Here is a 19,694-nt window from a genome sequence, read left to right on the forward strand (position 1 = left end):
CCCATCAACAAAATCATTAGTACATTGATTATTACAGGAATTAAGTAGTTCTAACTTTTCTAGTCCTCTGCATTTTGCAAGATGATCATGAGCAATGGGTGAAACCATTAGATTTTATTTAAGATTACTGGACTCAATTTGCACCACTCAGCTCTGAACCTTTGACCAAAGGGGGAAATATTTTAAAAAGACTATTCTATCTAAGATTAACATGTAAAAAAAATAGTCTGGAAAAACATGAGCAGAAACTACATTTCTATAAGACTCTAAGTAATAATTTATACTTTTATTCTGTACCTCATAGGTCATAGGCAAAAACTACATGTCTGTATATATTTTATTTTTAAAAAAGTTCCTAGTGAGTAAAACCTGGGCCACATCATACAAAAGACAAATTAACAACTCAGACCATATAATCTGTAATTTAGCTGAATTTAAAATATTTGCATATTGAATATTTTGAAAAGTTACTTGAATTAATATAGTTATCTTTCAACATTATTTCAAAAAAGGTGAAAACAACGATAATTTTAGTCTTTGTTTCTGCTTATACGGTACATTCTAGACTCACCTGTAAAATGTCCCATCGCTGTAATACTGAGATTCTAGACTCACCTGTAAAATGTCTCCCTGCTGTAATAGATTCTAGACTCACCTGTAAAATGTCCCCCCGCTGTAATATATTCTAGACTCACCTGTAAAATGTCCCCCCGCTTCTAATACATTCTAGACTCACCTGTAAAATGTCCCCACGCTTCTAATACAATCTAGACTCACCTGCACCACATAGTCCAGAGGGTCTTCTCCCTGTGTGCATCCAGTCTCGCTTCATCCGAGATACAAGACGAAGTGCAGTCATGGAAACCTCATGCGTTTTCTCACCGAACTCCAGCTTGTGTGCAAATCGTGGAATATACAAACAGGGATCTGGAAAATTAAAAATAAAAATAAAATCTAACGAGGTTTCCTCCTCAGCTTTTCAGCAGATTTTTGTCTTGACCTCTATCTAAAAAATTCAACAGTATGTTTTAGTTCTTACAATAAATTTGGATTCTATAATGCCATACTAAAAACATTTTAGTGAGGAACTTTATTTGTGGCAAAGGTTTTTTTTTTTTAGAAAATAAGTTCAATTTTTCCTCTTTCAAAGTATTCAGTATTGCTAAGTTCGGATTCCTATTTATACATGCACCCTGCACATCCACAGAGTAATTTGGTGCAGTGAAATGTTCTATGCTAATCCTAAATTATATATTAAATTAACTTGCATGAATTCTATCATCATATTTGGCAAATAAATCATGAAAGTCCTTGAAAAAATTAGCCCATTTATTTAAGCTTAAAATTAGCACTATTTTAGTAATATCTTAAAAATTAACATCAGAGACTCCCTGGGTCCCACTTTTTATTTTATTTTCTGAATATATAAGATAATTTCAACCACTGTGCTAAGATTCAGAAAAAAATATCTTACTTTTATATAATTTTATTGCTTTTTAAATTTTTAACACCAGAAAAATAAAAAATTTGGAGTTCAGAAAGGTCAAATAATTGGTTTTATGCAAAGTAATTTGAAACTATTCAAAGGTCAAATTAATTGCTCCATTATTTTGGTTTTTGAATTTTTTTTAAAGCTATGTGTGTAGATTCTAAAAATATGCTTGACAAAAAATTCTCAATAGTTTTGATAACAGCTTTCAAGAAACCAACCTCCTTAAACAAATACATTAATTTTTCTGTATATAACACTAGGCCTACATATTATTTTTTTCTTCATGGTGTTCACTTGTATAAATATTAATGAACTCGTTACTGATATCAGAGTTAATAAAATATTTTTTCATGAGATTTAATTACACAGGGTAATGTAGTAGCTGTAAATATAAAAACTTCCATTAGTTAATATTGACTGCATGCTGACATAGTAATAAATTTGGTTCGAGTTGTCTCCCGTGGAATGTCGAGCACCTGCACCAGCGGTTATCGTTCATGGGTGTGACGTCATGTAAAGAAACAAAAAAATATGTTGGTGCTGTTTTGGATTCTTTGAAACTTTGAGGTAGGATTGATTGATTATAAGTTGTTCATAGTACGTTCATATACGAATGGTTAAGACGCAGTGAATAGTATTCGCAGGATACAATTGAAACGTGATAAATTTCGTCTCGACAAGAGATTCAGGCATTATTTGCGTCCAACGGGCTTACAGATAATTTACCAATTTTCTAAAAACCCTTATTGTAAAATTTTCTCCTAATATATGAATAAGCTTTGAACAATTTGTCCGACTAATTAACACATAATCACATTTCGCTCGTTTGCCAACAAAGTACACGTTGAATTTGTTAGCCTACTTTTCATTTGTCTTATGCATCAGTGATTAGTTTAGTTACAAACAATAAATCAGATATGACATTATGAGTTTATAAACAAAGGCTGTAAGTGGAAAAAATGTTACTGACAAAACTTGTAATTCCAGTTATTGCCTCTGAATTGTGATATCGAAATTAAAAATATTATACTGTACATTAAAAAAAACCCTCTTTTTTTCAGATGGACCGCCCTCAGAAAAATGAGCCTAAAAATTGTCTAAAACAAAACAGGGAGTTCTCAGACGATGAAGTTAACCAAGAAGTACCACAAAACTTTGTTGTTGGTAAATTAACAAATGTGCAGCGTCCTGTTCGTCAGAAAGAAACGTCATGGCAGATTCCCCTCTCACCCCCTCCTCAACTGCCCACAGCCAAGGTTTCATCAGAATTTAACTGGCAAGCTACCCTTCCTTCGGTGAGGGAAAGGAATGCTGTAATGTTTAACAATTCTTTGATGGCCGATGTCCATTTCCTGGTGGGAACCAGTCCAAATCGGCAGAGAGTACCAGCACATAAGTATATCCTTGCCACGGGAAGCTCGGTTTTCTTTGCAATGTTTTATGGAGGTCTTGCAAATCAAACTGGAGATATTGAAATTCCTGATGTAGAGCCAGGAGCTTTTCTTAATCTTCTGAGGTAAATAAAATAAATTTTGATAGTATCCTTTTTGTACTGACCAGACCTTACCCATGTAGTATATAAAATTGTCGATCCATGCTTTTCGCAAAGGTAAGGGGACATTAAATCTCATTCGTCTGTCCATCTGTAGGTCATTGCCCCCTGCTTTTTTGAAAGTGAGCACAGGGACTTGAGACAAACTTAGCAAAATCGGGTATATAGTGTACTACATTTCCATTTCCAATTTTTGTCTGTGATAACTCTTTGAAAGTTAGGGGGAGTTTATTTCTTGATAATTCTGCCGGAATGTAAATTAGGCAGGTCGATAGGTCAGGAGCTACGGATACCTAATACGCATGCAAATCTCGTGCGCATCTCTCTGTGTGTCTGACGCTAAGGAGGCAAAATATGCATGTAAATCTCGTGCAGCTGCCTTTGTGTTTGACGTCAGTGGGCGAGGACTATTGGAATTGGCAATGGCATGGAAGTCTTCGTGTGATTAAAGTCTATTTCTAAAGACTAAATCTACAATTTTATTTCACAATGAAATGGAAATATAAGGAATCACTGAACCACTGGGCCAGGAAATAGTCATAGTGTAGTAGTGTGCAAATTGTTCAAGGGACATCAACGATAGTTACATAGGAATATATAGGAAATATCTTTAAAAATCTTCTTCTCAATTACCACTGGGCCAGAAAAGATGAAACTCATGTGGAATCCCGTTATGCAAATTATCCAAGTTTTACATGATATATAGGGAAACATTTTAAAATCTTCTTTTCAAGTACTTCAAAGCTATGATTAGTGATACTAATATGAAATCATCCTCAGGTAGTGCATTCTAGTTTGTTCAAATGACACTAACTAGACAGTGATTCCTTAAATATACCCAATTTTGCTAAGATTGTCTCAAGTCCCTATGAGGACCTTGAAGTTTGAACTACTTTTCAAAAACCCACAAAGACACTGAAAGCCGAAGACCATGATTCTTAGAATTGGGCTGTAGTTACTTCCTTTAAATAGTGAAATCCTCTCATTGTATCATTTCAAATAAATTTTGGCCCTATCATAACTTTTTTTATTTGCAAGGAATTTTTGGTAATTTATGGAATTTTGTTCATCCCCACCAAAAAAATTACTGTACAGGTCTTTTATTACAGGTACATCTACTGTGATGAAATTCAGTTGGAGCCTGACAATGTTTTGGCAACTTTATATGCAGCTAAAAAGTACATTGTGCCACATCTAGCAAAATCTTGTGTGCGTTTCTTGGAAACTAGTCTGAGTGCCAGAAATGCTTGTATTCTTCTGAGCCAGGGCAGACTGTTTGAGGAGCAGGAACTGATGCACCGTTGTTGGGAGGTCATTGATGCTCAAGCCGAGGAGGCCCTGCACTCCGATAGCTTCTGTGAAATTGACATCAACACCCTTAAAACAGTCCTTAGTCGAGAAACCCTCAATGCTCGTGAAATATCTGTGTTCACTGCTGCCTGTAAGTGGGCAGAGGCCGAGTGTAATAGAACAAATCTGGAAACCACTCCAGAAAACAAACGCAAAGTGTTGGGGGACGCTCTCTACCTCATTAGGATGCCCACTATGGGTTTGGAAGAATATGCCAACGGACCTTCACAATCCGGCATACTGACCTTACAGGAAGCTAACGATATCTTTCTCCATTATTTGGCCAGAAATAAACCTGAATTGAAATTCATCAAGAAATCTCGTTCTGGACTAACCCCATTTAAATGCCACCGATTTCAGTCGTCAGCTTACAGAAGTAATCAGTGGAGATATAGGGGACGGTGTGACAGTATACAATTTGCTGTTGACACGCGCATTTTTGTAGCAGGCTTCAGTTTGTATGGATCTAGTAATGGTGCAGCAGAGTATCAAGTTAAAATTGAATTAAAGAAAAATGGGGTCATTCTAGGACACACCTACAAAAAGTTTTTCTCGGATGGATCAAGCAATACCTTTGCAGTCTTGTTTGAAAATCCAATCCAGATAGAAGCTGACACGTTTTACACCGCTAGTGCCGTGTTGGATGGAGTGGAGCTCAGCTACTTCGGTCAGGAAGGACTGACGGAAGTTCAATGTGGAAAAGTCACGTTTCAGTTTCAGTGTTCATCAGACAGTACAAATGGGACAGGTGTTCAAGGAGGACAGATCCCAGAAATCATCTTCTACAGCTGATGTCATTGACTTACCTGCTTTGTCTGTGGATTTCATTATGTCAGTTGTATATTAATTTTTTATATGCCAGTCATGAATGATTCAGTAACAAGTTGGAGTGTCTTGTGTATTATTAGTTACAAATGATATCAATAAAATCTTTCACATGTGATAGATTGCACTCTTGTCACATTCCATTTGAGTATTGAAACTATCATTATAAAGAGTGTTTGAAACTCAACATAAAAAGAGCTAGACATTCAGGGCTAACTGCTAGTAAACGTTGTCAGCCCTGGCAAAAATTGAGTAGCCCGAGAATTTTTTTTTCTTTTAAAAATTCATTTAAGTAATAATGTGAATTGGGTAGGATCATTCCACCAAATTGGGTAGAACCTATAATCTGACTAATTCTACCTGTTTGCCTGTAACATTTTGCTTCCGATACCATTAGCTGATTTGAGAGAGATTTATCAAATATCTAAATTTTAATTTGTGGAAAATTTTAGCACGTCATGCCAGGCTTTGATAAATGCAAATCTGATTGCCCGCGACAAAATTTGTGTGTCTCAGGCGTACGGTTATTTCAAACACTGATTATAAATATAAGGGATGGGACTTAGGACACTTTTGTAATTACCTACTAAAGTGATATGAGACATTGAATTGCCAATAGCAGGGATATTGTGGGACATTGTAATTACCTGATATTGTGAGACTTTGTAATTAATCAGGAGCAAGGATGTTGTGGGACTTTGTCATTACCTATAGCAGGGATGTAGTGGGAATTTGTAATTACCTATAACAGGGATGTTGTGGGACTTTATAATTGCCTTTAGCAAGGATGTTGTGGGACTCTGTAATTAACCTATAGCAGGGATGTTGTGGGACTTTGTCATTATCTATAGAAGGGATGTTGTGGGACTTTGTAATTAACATATAGCAGGGATGTTGTGTGACTTTGTAATTAACCTATAGCAGGGATGTTGTGGGACTTTGTCATTATCTATAGAAGGGAGTTGTGGGACTTTGTAATTAACCTATAACAAGGATGTTGTGAGACTTTGTCATTACCTATAACAGGGATGTTGTGAGACTTTGTCATTACCTATAACAGGGATGTTGTGGGACTTTGTCATTACCTATAGCAGGGATGTTGTGGGACTTTGTCATTACTTATAACAGGGATGTTGTGGGACTTTGTAATTACTAATTGCAGGGATGTTGTGGGACTTTGTCATTACCTATAGCAGGGATGTTGTGGGACTTTGTCATAACCTTTAACAGGGATGTCATGGGACTCTGTAATTAACCTATAACAAGGATGTTGTGGACTTTGTCATTTCCTATAATAGGGATGTTGTGTGACTTTGTAATTAACCTATAACAGGGATGTTGTGGGACTTTGTAATTACCTATAACAGGGATGTTGTGTGACTTTGTCATTACCTATAGCATTGAATGTTGTGGGACTTCATAATTAGGGCCCCGCAAGGATTTGCGGGTGCCCTATAGTAATCACTCTGTCCGTTTGTCATTACCTATAGCAATGAATGTTGTGGGACTCTTCCGTCCACAAATTTTCTGTTTTTTTCTAATAACTTTTTTTATGGTTGCCCAATCAAGTTCAAATTTGGTATGGTAGTTCAGTAGGCAGAAATACATATTTTGATGCTAAGTTGGTTCTCTATGTCTTCTGGTTTGGAGCTTGGGTGGTGGGGTAGATTCCTTAACTATGTATAAGAATGAATGGGCAACTATTTTTATGGTTGCCCAATCAAGTACAAATTTGGTATGATAGTTCAGTAGGCAGAAATACATATTTTGATGCTAAGTTTGGTTCTCTATGTCTTCTGGTTTGGAGCTGGGGTGGTGGGATAGATTCCTTAACTTTATATACGAAAGCATTGGCAAAGAGAGATAACTGCTGAAGATGTTCACATTGTAAACTGAATGCTGCTATGAGTACCTTGGGATTAATTAGCTTTCCTCTTGAAGAAAATCCAAAGCATCATCTTTATCTGTCACATTGAAATGAATTACCACCTCTGTTTGTAAATAAAGTTTGTTTTGAAGTTAAGTCAATTTGGAATGCTATGAACATTCTGAAATGTGGATTTAAATATAAATTTTTATAATTCATTTTTGTTTAATAGTTACGATTTCACTAAATTCTAATAACAAGAAATAGATTAAAGAAAATTTTTTTATTTACTTTTTTCACTTTATGTTAATTCAAGAGTATTATTAATTTTTAGGATAGTTGTATAAAAACCCCATTCTATCATTAATACTGAAAAAGTTCTTATTGTAACTTTAGAAGAAAATGATGAGAGAGGTACTATTAATCCCTTGGGATTAATTATTTAGCCTGCTGCAGAAAATTTAGTAGGCTTTTCTTTATCTGTCACTTTAAGATTAATGAAAACCTTTGTCTGCAACTGCTGTTTGTTTGAAGTTAAGGTCAAGCCTTCATGATATTTGCATTCATTGAAGGCTGGCATTTTATATAACAGGCTTCATTATTGTTTAAAAATACATTCAATGTTAAGTTGTTCTTTACTGCCTAATATAAATACAAGGATATTATTTTCAGGTTTTTGAATATTCAGGAATTATCTTGAAATTTTAAGAATATAGTTGCTGTTGCTTATTCTTAACAGGTACATTTTGGGACTTTGTAATTACCCTATTAATTCTACCCCATGGTGGGGCCCTTGCTGACTGGTCAGTTTTCTAGTTGCCTTTAGCAAGGATGTTGTGGGTCTCTGTAATTACTTACAGTGGGGATGTTGTGGGACTCTGTAATTACTTATAGTGGGGATATTGTGGGACTTTGTAATTACCTATAACAGGGATGTTGTGGGGCTCTGTAATTAACCTATAGCAGGGATGCTGTGGGACTTTGTCATTACTTATAGCAGGGATGTTGTGGGACTTTGTCATATCCTTTAACAGGGATGTCGTGGGACTCTGTAATTAACCTATAACAAGGATGTTGTGGGACTTTGTCATTACCTATAATAGGGATGTTGTGTGACTTTGTCATTACCTATAACAGAGATATTGTGGGACTTTGTCATTACCTATAGCAGGGATGTTTTGGGACTTTGTCATAACCTTTAACAGGGATGTCGTGGGACTCTGTAATTAACCTATAACAGGAATGTTGTGGGACTTTGTCATTACCTATAATAGGGATGTTGTGTGACTTTGTAATTACCTATAACAGGGATGTTGTGGGACTTTGTCATTACCTATAACAGGGATGTTGTGGGACTTTGTCATTACCTATAACAGGGATGTTGTGGGACTTTGTAATTACTTATAACAGGGATGTTGTGGGACTTTGTCATTTCCTTTAACAGGGATGTCATGGGAATCTGTAATTAACCTATACCAGGGATGTTGTGGGACTTTGTAATTACCTATAACAGGGACGTTGTGGGACTTTGTCATTACCTTTAACAAGGATGTTGTGGGACTCTGTATTAAGCTATAGGGGGGATGTTGTGGGACTTTGTCATTATCTATAGAACGGATGTTGTGGGACTTTGTAATTACCTATAGCAGGGATATTGTGTGACTTTGTAATTACCTATAACAGGGATGTTGTGGGACTTTGTAATTACCTATAACAGGGATGTTGTGGGACTTTGTCAGAAGTAAAAGCAGGGATGTTGTGGGACTTTGTAATTACTAATAGCAGGGATGTTGTGGGACTTTGTTGGTGTATTTACCTATAGCAGGGATGTTGATACACAGAGCTCTGGAGAGCTGGAGGTAGGTTTTTCCTAAACTGTATACATTTATCTGTAAAAAAAAGAAGAAAAGTTCACTTGAGCTTTCAGCTCAGGTGAGCTGATAATTATTGAATTCATTTTATCATTCAATTTACTGTGAACTTGATCTGTTCTATAATTTTTGGCACTGACAAACACTCAAACAGGAAGCCAAGATCCTCATGCTGTAAAATCATTCATATCATGGAAGTCCTTTTTGACCGGAGGAAATGTCGATACAGTAAAACTCTGTTATAACGAAGTCACTGGGACCTGTGAAATTACTTCACTATATCTGTAAGTCATTATATGCGTATAAAGAATTTGTTAAATTTATATAGTTGGGGATCTAAGATAACTTTGCTATATCCGTGAATTTTCAATATCCGTGTTCATACTAAATAAGTTTTGCTATACTATTGTCTGTAGCAAACATGAATCTAAGAAATCCATACCTGTAACTGGTCACTTATATCCAGCAGCATATGTAAAAATAAGAGTCAAGGCCTAATAAATATCAAATAATCCTCTTATTTTTTTCCCGATTTCTCCATTTAGCAGTTTGTATTAAGCACTTCCATCCTTGCAATATTATAGGTTCAAAGTATAAAAACTGCATTTATTTTTACTGAATATAATTGCAAAAAAAATGTATATGTTACCATATTTTTTAAGACGAAAGACAATATTAAACAGAAGTGTATGTTTGCATAAAAAAATTGTATAATTGTAGTGAACAGTATTATGAACATTATGTAACAAGAGGCCCATGGGCCACATCGCTCACCTGAGAAGCTTTGACAATTACGTTCTTTAACAGATTCCCCCCTTGTTATACATATTGTGACCCCACCCTACCCAGCTGATCATAATTTAAACAATTTGAAATCTACACTACCATAGGATGCTTTGATTCAACATTGTAAAACTTTGATTCCCTATTGTGGCCCCGCCCTACCCACAGGGGTCATGATTTGAACAATTTAGAACCTACACTACCCCAGGATGCTTCCACATAAGTTTCAGCTTTTCTGGCCCAGTGGTTTTTCAGTAGAAGATTTTCCCATATATTTCTATGTAAAACTTTTTCCCCATTGTGGCCCTGTCCTATCCCCGGGGGTCATGAAACTACACTACCCCAGGATGCTTCCACATAAGTTTAATCTTTTCTGGCCTAGTGGTTCTTGAGTAGAAGATTTTCAAAGATTTTTCCCATATATTTCTATGTAAAACTTTGATTCCCCATTGTGGCCCTGCCCTATCCCCGGGGGTCATGATTTTAATAATTTAAAATCTACACTACCCAAGGGTACATCCACATAAGTTTCAGCTTTTCTGGCCTAGTGGTTTTTGAGAAGAAGAATTTTAAAGATTTTTTCTATATATTTCTATGTAAAACTTTGATTCCCCATTGTTGCCCCGCCCTACCCCCAGGGGTCATGATTTGAACAATTTAGAATCTACACTACCCCATGGTACATCAACATAAGTTTCAGCTTTTCTGGCCCAGTGGTTCTTGAGAAGAAGATTTTTAAAGATTTTTCCTATATATTTCTATGTAAAAACTTTGATTCCCCATTGTTGCCCCGCCCTATCCCCGGGGGGTCATGAATTTAACAATTTAGAATCTACACTACCCTAAGATGATTCCACATAAGTTTCAGCTTTTCTGGCCCTGTGGTTCTTGAGAAGAAGATTTTTTAATGACCCCACCCTATTTTTGTCTTTTCTGATTATCTCCCCTTGTGAGGGGACTTGGCCCTTCATTTTAACAATTTAAATTTCCCTTCTCCCAAGGATGCTTTGTACAAAGTTTGGTCAAAATTGGCCCAGTGGTTCTTGAGAAGAAGTCGAAAATGTGAAAAGTTTACAGACGGACAACGGACAAAATGTGATCAGAAAAGCTCACTTGAGCCTTCGGCTCAGGTGTGCTAAAAACTGGTAAAAAACGTAATTCTGATGCCAAAAGTTCAAAAGTAATTGTTATTTCATACATATAATTGAATTTTGAATATCAGAAAAAACCATTTTACATTATTAAAAGTACAACAAAGAAAATGCCTGAATGAAGATACCTGAGAAAGAGTTATTAGCCTTGGCAACATTTTTTAAAGACTAATTATTGATTAAACAAAAAGTATACATTTTTACTTCTTATACTTCACAATTACCTGCATTATACCGATTGAAAAGCATTACCGCGGTACTTGCAAAGATATTCTACTGGGTATGAATTTACATTAATGACAATTTTAGCCATAGCCTATGACATCACTGGAGGATGGAAATACCTGAAATTATATTAATTTATGTAGATGGAAATAAAATACATGTAGTGCTTATTGTAGACTTGTTAGCATTGAAGGATATGAGGTGTGCCTTCTGTTCGACACACAATGTACAAACAGGCTGCTATGACATGAGTTGTTTTTCTACCCTGTGTCATTCGTCTGTTTACAGCCATCTTGAAAAAGTTGAAAGCTGTATCGATGCAGTGCTGATTCAATTTCAACTGAACTCCAAGCTGTTGAATTCGTTTTCGACCTGAAAGAAGGAATTTTAGTGACATGATAAAACACGCTTAAATAGCAAATTACCAGGGTTGAACAATTTTGATTTTGGTGTAATTTGTTACATCTGTTCAGTTGTTAACAGGAGTCCCAAGGGCCTTGAATCGCTCTTTTGATAAATTGTACAATCTAAATTCACTTCTTTTGAAGACTCTATTATTAAATATCCTGTAAATTTAAATAAAGCCTTGAAATTCAAAAAAAGGTCATCATGAGGATATCAAAAAGTAGTTGACATTGTTTGAGGACTCAAGATGCATCAACTGAAAAATTCAAAAAGTAGGTCACTGTGACCTACTTTTGAGTAACATGATATGACGTCCTAAGATGAATCAACTTACACAATTTGATGTACCGGTAAGTCTTTATACCGGTAGTAAGCAAAATATCAACATTTTTAAAAAAGTGTAATTTTTGGTCAACTTTGAAGTGACCTTGAGACCATACCCTTTGCCCCAGGGTGATGCCTTAAGCATCCTTTTAAGGCTTTTAAGGCTTTAAGCCTTTAATCTTCAACATATCCTCATCCTTGTATGTAAGTTTGGTGATAATCTGCCCAGTGGTTCTTGAGAAGTTTTGTTTTAGTAACCAGTACTTTAGGTTTTATTTACCTGATTATCTCCCTTTGTCACAACCCTAGTTTTAGTATAAACAGGGGCCCTTGAACCAAAGATACCCTGTGACAAACTTGACAATGATTGGCCAAGGAGTTCTTGAGTTATGGCCCATATTCTAAAAAGTTTATGCACACCGCACAAATTAATGGCCATTGCATTAGCTCTTTCAGCCACTGGCTCAGAACTAATAAATTTTAAAATGAAGGGGAATGAGAGAATCAATTTGCTCAATCAATATTATGGAGATGGTTCATATAGGCTATGCCTGCTGCTCAAACCATTCATGTTTCAGTACAATGCTACATAATAAAATATGTTCAAATAAAAAAAAAAACTTAGAGGTACTGTGAGAATGAGTTCACTAAATGATACCCCCTGCCCCCAATATGATTATAATGGCAAAGTCCATGTTTTGCTCTCAGAGACTCAAAATAAGTGTCGGATCAAAAAGTAAAATAGGAGGTGCACAATGGCATTATATTATAAAGAATCTGTGAAAGTATCATTAAATTTTTTATTCAGTGGTATAGGAGAAAATGCAGATAAGAGATGGGTACAGTAAAACTCAGTTATAACGAAGTCACTGGGACCGGTGAAATTACTTTGTTATATCCGTAATTCTTTATATCCATATAAGGAATTCGTAAAATTATATAGTTGGGGATCCAAGTAAACTTCACTTTATCAGTGAATTGGCAATATCCGTACTGTTTGTACTATAAACAAGTTTTACTGAACCCTTCAATAAAACAGAAAAAAATGGAAGTGTCAATGTTTTGCTATGGGAAACCCAATACTGTAAACCAACTTTTATTCGCGACGACTTTATTTCACGATTTACCAGGGGTAAACTAGTTTGTGACGATTAATTTTTGCGATCATGCCTTTTAGGTTCTCTTGTTAGTAGACACATAGACTATAATGACCACTTTGCGGCGAGAAATATTTGCGATGACGAGGCTCTCGCGAACTTCGCGAAAATTTCTCGCACGCAAATAAAAGTTGGTTTACAGTATATGTCTCCGATCAAAAAGTAAAATATGAGGCCACAATGACACTATGTAACAAAGAATCTGTGAAAGTTCATTAAATTTCATTTAGTGGTATGAGATGTGTTGCAGATAAAAGATGGGTACCCCAATACGCAACAGATGGAGGGCCATCCCCATCACTTAATATATTCTCCCTTTTTTCAAGCGGGGGACATGACTAGAGGAACTGTGAGCGCTGAGCTCGCTCAATGATACCTCCACTTCCTATATGAATATAATGGCAGTGTCCATGTTTTGTTATGGGAAACTGCCCTCTCTTTATTGCGGTAACATGCAAAGAGGAATAACTTGTGTCTCATGTTAATCAGAAGCCGCCCCACCTCATGTCGGTTCCATGTTCGTTCGCCCTAAAAAATGTTCGCCCGATATCCCCACCTGTTTGCCCGATGTCACAGGGTCCGTTCGCCCAGATTTTATATAGAATATAATATAATAAATTTCTTTTTACATTTTTGGTACATTCGAAATAATACTGACTGATTGTGCACATTTCACATATTGTCATACTAAATACATGCTCTATCAAAGAGCTGACAGGCCTGTTGAATTTTCATCTTCCATCTTCTCATTTTTTGAGATCAAAGGGAGATTCTTTAAAGGTAAAACCTTCAGGATGCGCTGCTCAGTTCTATAATGGATCTATTAACGTCTCAGTCCCTTAATTGTTGTCAAAACATAGCCCAATTCGTAAAAACAACACGGGTGTATCCCCACAATTAACATTGATATTAGTCATCTAATTAACTACAGTGCAAACACTAAATCATTAATAAATGCCAAATCAAAAATAAATTAAGACTAAATAAACATTGTTCCTGGTTTGAGAAAAAATAACCCAAGTTCGTAACGGAAATAAAACTATATGTTAATCTTTATTTCAAATAAGTTAATATATATATATAAGTGTATATAATATAATATATAAGTATTGGGCGAAACTTTTATAGGGCGAACAAGATTTTGGGCGAAGTGGGCGAACGGACCCTGCGCGAACGGACTCCCGCGAACAGGTAGATCGGGCGAACGAACCTGTTACCCCTCATGTCACAGGTAAGAATATAATGGCAGTGTCCATGTTTTGCTATGGCAAACCCAAAATATGTTGGGTACCCCAAAGCGTAACAGAGGGATGGTCATCCCGATCTATATACCCTCCCGCTTTTCAAGTGGGGGGAATAATATCTGAAAATATCATTTTCATTCAGTGGTATAAGAGGAGTTGTGGAAAAGAGATGGGTACCCTTCAATATTATAGAAATCAAAGTACTGAGACAGTACTGAAAGACGGGGTTAAAATAATCTACATGCTAAATTTCACAAATGTGATCTTTTAATAGAGTTCTGATAACAACTTTATTTTTTTATTAACATGCTAAAAACAAAACTCTGAATAATATATCTTCACGTTTTTCATTTACTTTGAAGTAGAAAATTCAATAATTGCTAAGTCAAGAAACCTTTTTGAATTATCCGAATTTCACCGGGTCCGAATTAATATTTTTCCTGAAGTAAATGATAGATGGTGCATATGCAGTTGTAATACTATGCAGGAAAGCACTTTGTTGACTAGTGTGATAAACAATCAAAATTTTCAGTTCTAAATTTTCAAAATGCTTCATTAATTTCCCTTAATTTGATTACAAATTGTCAAAATAGTTCATATCACTTTCTTCAGTTTGATACAGAATGTTGTATTTTGATCAAAACAATCTGAGTCTGCACTCTTTCATATAGAGTAGATTTAATTCTTGTGTTCTCCCCACAGCTTCTGTTTTGATCGACAGAAAGTAAACTACCTTTGGTAATAGATGGGGTAACCTGACCCCGTCTAAAAATGAAGTGTCCATATTTGCTTTGGGAAACCTGAAATTTATGTCCAATCAAAATGTAAAATATGAGGTGCATAAAGGCATCATGTTAAAAATATTCTATAAAAGTCTTGTTAAATTTCATTCAATGGTATAAGAGGAGTTGAAGATAAGAGATGGGTAATGGACAGACCTATGTACAGACGGATGGATATCCTGATCACTATATACCCTCCCTCTTTTCAAACGGGGGGTATTAACCTTCCCTATGAACTTCACTCCACTATTAGGGACACTTCCGAAATCCTCCAAGTGAAATGTTTTCACTTCTTGATACAAAGTGAAAAGACTGCACATTGAAATGGTTAATCAAAAGAAAACAACCTACCATTATCAAATGTAACTGTTCGAGATTCTCTTTTCATTCCATGAGGAAAACTGATACCTAAAGAGTGTGATTTGGAGCCTGAAAAAGTCAAATTAACATTTAAAGTTATTAAACAGATAATCATTTACACTTGTAAAATTTTTAGAATTCCAGGTAAATTTTATAATAATTTTAGTCTTCATCCTCCAAAAAAGGCCAATGGGCCATATTGCTCACATGCGTAAATTGGCTCGATTGATATTTCAGGTATTATTTCTTGTATTTTAAAAATATTAAGGTACCTATTCTCTGTGAAAGTAGAACAAGTCTTAGGACTTGCATGTTTACAGTAAAACATACATACCATCAGTAGAGACAAACTGTCCGATCACTGAAGACGCCCCAGTAGCATGCTCCTCAAACTGGATTTCAGACACAATTATCTGATCCTCCAAAACAGAGCCACAGTTTGTACAGACAGCGTCACCCCTCGCCGGATCCTTGTCAATCTCCGTACACCCACAGTGGGTGCACACCCCTGTACTTGACATGAGTCAAGATTTCACCTGCACAATTAAATATTAGCAATTAATGTATGAAAACATTGTACATGTACTAATATCACCTATTTGTTCTAAAATGTCTAATTGACAAATATGTAAGTCTATGCATGTTTTGTTATTAAATCAAAATGACAGTGATTCACAGTAAGAGATTAAAAATAAAACTTTTTTGAATGTTACCCAAATTTTATAAAAAAATATATATAAGAATAGTCAAGCATGTGTGAAACGGAGATTCTTTCAGATCCATTTCAAATAGCTATGTCTGCCACAAACTCTTTGAGCCCCTCCACATTTAAAATATTTATCAATGACTTTCCTTCATATTTAGATTCATGTATTGATGAAGTATCGCTTCAGACACAAACTGTTAATTGTTTAATGTATGCAGATGACATTGTTATTTTATCCTCATCAGCTAAAGGTATACAAGCAAGACTCGCTAAACTTGAAAAGTATTGCTCTGATTGGTGTTTAAAGGTAAACATTCAAAAAACAAAAGTCATGATCTTTAATAAGGCTGGTCGTAATATTACACAAAAACTAATATTTCAAAATAATATGATAGAATGTGTGCCCAGCTACAAATATCTTTCACCTGAGTGTAAACTTTCATGTAGCAAGATTAGAGCTTTATAAGAAAGCATTAAAAGCATATTATAAATTAAGAAAGGATTTTATTGATTTGAACCCTGGGATTAAAACCAGTATACATGTATTTGACTCTACCATTAAACCAATTCTTTTGTATAATGCAGAGGTGTGGGGTGCAAGTAATATTTAAAAAATTCCTAAACAGTCAAAATTTAACAGTTGAAGATTGCTTTAAAAATCTACCCTGTGAAAGAATACACCTTAAATTCTGCAAAAACTCATAAGAAAAGCACAAATTTTGCAGTACTGTCTGAATGGGAAGGTTCCCCCTGCATTATGATATTGCCAGGTTGTTGATTAAAAGTTGGTATAGATTTGAGAATTTGATATTTCAAATTTTAAAGATGCCTATGAATCAGTAAAAAGCTTTTTGCGAATGGAAAGAACTCATGGTTTGCATTTAACAGAAATTAAGAAAAACTGAATATTAAAGATGAAGTTATTTGTTATGGAAAATATAAATTTAAGTCATTCTGTCATAAAATTTTATTAGATTATTATGTGAGGAAATGGATATATACACAATGGCAAATTATCATGTGAAACTCAAACAAAATTGGGGTTATGAGAATTATTTATCAGTTGTTAAAAATTTTTACATAAAATCTTTATGTAAATTAAGAATTTCCTGTCACAGATTACAAAAAGTGGGAAGATTTACCAATACAGAAATTTATTTAGATTTTCTAACAACATAGATGATGAAACTCATTTTTTAATAGCATGTAAAAAATTTGATCATCAAAGAAAAGAAATGTTTCAGTTAATTAATCATAAATTTCCACTATTTTCAGCTTTAGATGATGAACAAAAACACAATACAGAAGATGGAAACTCTTAATTTTGTGCAAATTTATAAATGATAACATGTTATAGTACCATTAGTCTTTTACACATACATGCATATTTGATGTATATAAGGATTATTGTTGAAATCATTTAAAACTGCTAATTGTATAATTGTTTTTTTCATCTTATCTTTTCCTTATTATTGTAACAATTTCATACTTGTCTGTTATGGGCTCTAAATTAGAAATAAAATGTTCTGTTCTGTTCTGTTCTATACAAGTTATATAGTCGTTTTATTAAATGAAAATGAGATTCACAGTAAGAGTTCAAAAAATAAAGCAACTTTTTTAATTTACCCAAATTAAAAAAAAATAACTCTCACCTACGGATTCGAACGTCGACTTGTCTGCCACAAACTCTTTGATCCACAGGCAAAACCACTGTGCCACGAAGGCATGCAGGCGCGGAGAAGAGCGCACAGCTGTATAAAATCAATGTTATTCCAACATAGTCCTCATGTGTATGCAACTGGTATACTAGATCTACAAATAAAAACAACCTTCTGAGATAAGTATTTTCTTCAGTAAAACCGACACGATTTAGGTCTATTCAAGATCTACCATGCCAGTAGCGAAATATTTTTTCAACACGATCTCTTTTGATACACTTAGCAAAAACTCACAAGAATGATGTTGCAGATTATTAATATATATAAAATAAAGTTTCAGCTCATTTGATATTCAAATTTTAAATATATGATATGAAACCCAAACTACAAACTATAATAAGGTGGCGCTTTAAAAGCGTACTTGAACCGTAGTATATAATTTTGTTAAAAACTGTTAACAAAAGAACAGTCTGAATTACTTGTATTTTTAATAAGATTTTCTACAGAATGAGTTTAACAAAGTGTTAAATGTTTGCAAAGAAATAATTTGTAAAAATTATTAGCAAATCGAGTAGGACATTTTCCCGAATTTCCTCTTTGAAAAACACAAGCTGTTGGTCTCAAAACGTCAACACGTTGTTATGTAAGCTATAATTCAAAAACTCTTAAATTTTTGTATTTTACTTATCAACGAAGCAATCATACATGAGGGGAATTCAATTAAGTTTTAACAGAACAGAACATTTATTCGTAATTTAGGCTAGAGCCCAGAACAGAAAAGTATAAAGTTATATGAAACTATTTAACAATATTAAACAAGGAAAAGATGCGTTATTAGTCTCAACAATAATCTTGTACTATTTCAGTTCAAAAGAATATAATGTCTAAACAAGTATGACTTCTATAACATAGGGTATGTTCATTTAAATGATGATTTTTTAAAAAGGAAGGGGTGGGGGTGGTAATCATCAAGCAATTGAAAAAACAAAGAAGCGCATGGAAGTGGCAAAATTTTTCGTTTAGATGAAATGTTCTGAGTCATGTTTTGAATGTCAATTATAAAGTTATGACACGCCCATTTCTTTAGAAACAAAAAAGAAATATACGTCGTAATTAATGTTTAAGGCCACCCCACTCTTCGTGACAAGCAACATCGAATTAGAAATGGAGATTTTTAAATTATAAGAGAGTTAGGGAGTTCCCGCTTTTGTAAAACACATAATGTAACAAATCTGTCCATATTATGAATTTATCATGTCTTCATTGGAGTTAACATAATACAGGTATCGGTCGAACACGTGCTTACTCGGTGTTTATATGTATGAGACCATCAATTTGATTGGCTATTATATTTATGGCATACCTGTTCTACAGTTATTCGAATGAACCATTTGACCGATTTTTCCTTTCTAAAGAAATGGACATCATTCTAAATAGCCCAAAACATTCCAGTCAAATGGAAAATTTTACCACTTCAGTGCGCTTCATTGTAGGTATAAATGTAAAATCAGTAGAGGATTGTACCCCTGTGCATACAGTAAAATTTTCTTTAAACAAGAACCTAGCCCTGGGTTAATAATAGAACCTAGTTGCAGAACTGTAGCATTATAGTTTTACATTGTATATATTAGGCGCATTGACCATAACGCTAATACAGATCCTGTAATGCAAAAAATGTGCAATTTACGGTGCAAGATTTTTTGAGCAGTACGTGTTTGGGATAATTCCTCCACTTTCCAGCATTTGTCAATCAAATACCTTTCGCTCCCTAAATCATGTAAGTCTACACATATTCCTTAACCTAGTATATCTGTACGAGGGTTGTCCCAAAATTCCGTAGACAAGCGTTGTTTTGTAGGAACCCTATGTCATACATTAATGAAACTTCGTATATAGATTAAACCAACACTATCTAATAAATTTATAGACAAATATGAAGTAA

At 34.7% G+C, this 19,694-nt stretch overlaps 2 protein-coding genes and 1 long non-coding RNA gene across 3 annotated transcripts in view; 1 reads left to right on the forward strand and 2 right to left on the reverse strand.

Annotated features, from left to right (window-relative positions):
- Positions 1 to 17,904, reverse strand: part of LOC134258439 (transcription factor IIIB 90 kDa subunit-like) — a 31,029-nt gene extending 13,125 nt beyond the window's left edge. The window contains exons 1-7 of the mRNA XM_062740989.1: positions 17,747 to 17,904; positions 15,723 to 15,924; positions 15,380 to 15,457; positions 11,315 to 11,488; positions 9,400 to 9,431; positions 8,903 to 8,975; positions 778 to 927 (exon numbers count right to left, since the gene is read on the reverse strand). Coding sequence (XP_062596973.1) covers positions 778 to 927; positions 8,903 to 8,975; positions 9,400 to 9,431; positions 11,315 to 11,488; positions 15,380 to 15,457; positions 15,723 to 15,909 — 694 coding nt within the window. The 5' untranslated portion in view covers positions 15,910 to 15,924; positions 17,747 to 17,904. The remainder of the gene's footprint in view (positions 1 to 777; positions 928 to 8,902; positions 8,976 to 9,399; positions 9,432 to 11,314; positions 11,489 to 15,379; positions 15,458 to 15,722; positions 15,925 to 17,746) is intronic.
- Positions 1,914 to 5,337, forward strand: LOC134258427 (BTB/POZ domain-containing protein 6-B-like). The gene is made up of 3 exons (XM_062740972.1): positions 1,914 to 2,059; positions 2,554 to 3,008; positions 4,154 to 5,337. The coding sequence occupies exons 2-3, from the start codon at positions 2,554 to 2,556 to the stop codon at positions 5,184 to 5,186; spliced, it is 1,488 nt and encodes a 495-aa protein (XP_062596956.1). The 5' UTR covers positions 1,914 to 2,059; the 3' UTR covers positions 5,187 to 5,337.
- Positions 6,545 to 8,658, reverse strand: LOC134258440 (uncharacterized). Its single transcript, XR_009990158.1, has 3 exons — positions 8,557 to 8,658; positions 8,318 to 8,521; positions 6,545 to 6,611 (listed from the first exon to the last, which is right to left on the reverse strand). It is a non-coding gene; the product is annotated as an uncharacterized LOC134258440 (long non-coding RNA).
- Positions 17,905 to 19,694: the final 1,790 nt, after the last annotated feature.

The sequence above is a fragment of the Saccostrea cucullata genome, unplaced genomic scaffold (assembly GCF_032062105.1).
Source record: "Saccostrea cucullata isolate Sc308-1 unplaced genomic scaffold, CSIRO_AGI_Scuc_v1 ctg4, whole genome shotgun sequence".
NCBI lineage: Eukaryota > Metazoa > Mollusca > Bivalvia > Ostreida > Ostreidae > Saccostrea > Saccostrea cuccullata.

Bases quoted from the DNA above. Each gene is read 5' to 3' on its own strand.
- LOC134258427 (XM_062740972.1), top strand. From the start codon at position 2,554: ATGGACCGCCCTCAGAAAAATGAGCCTAAAAATTGTCTAAAACAAAAC. The intron at 3,009-4,153 runs GTAAATAAAATA...CTTTTATTACAG, and splicing joins GCTTTTCTTAATCTTCTGAG to GTACATCTACTGTGATGAAA.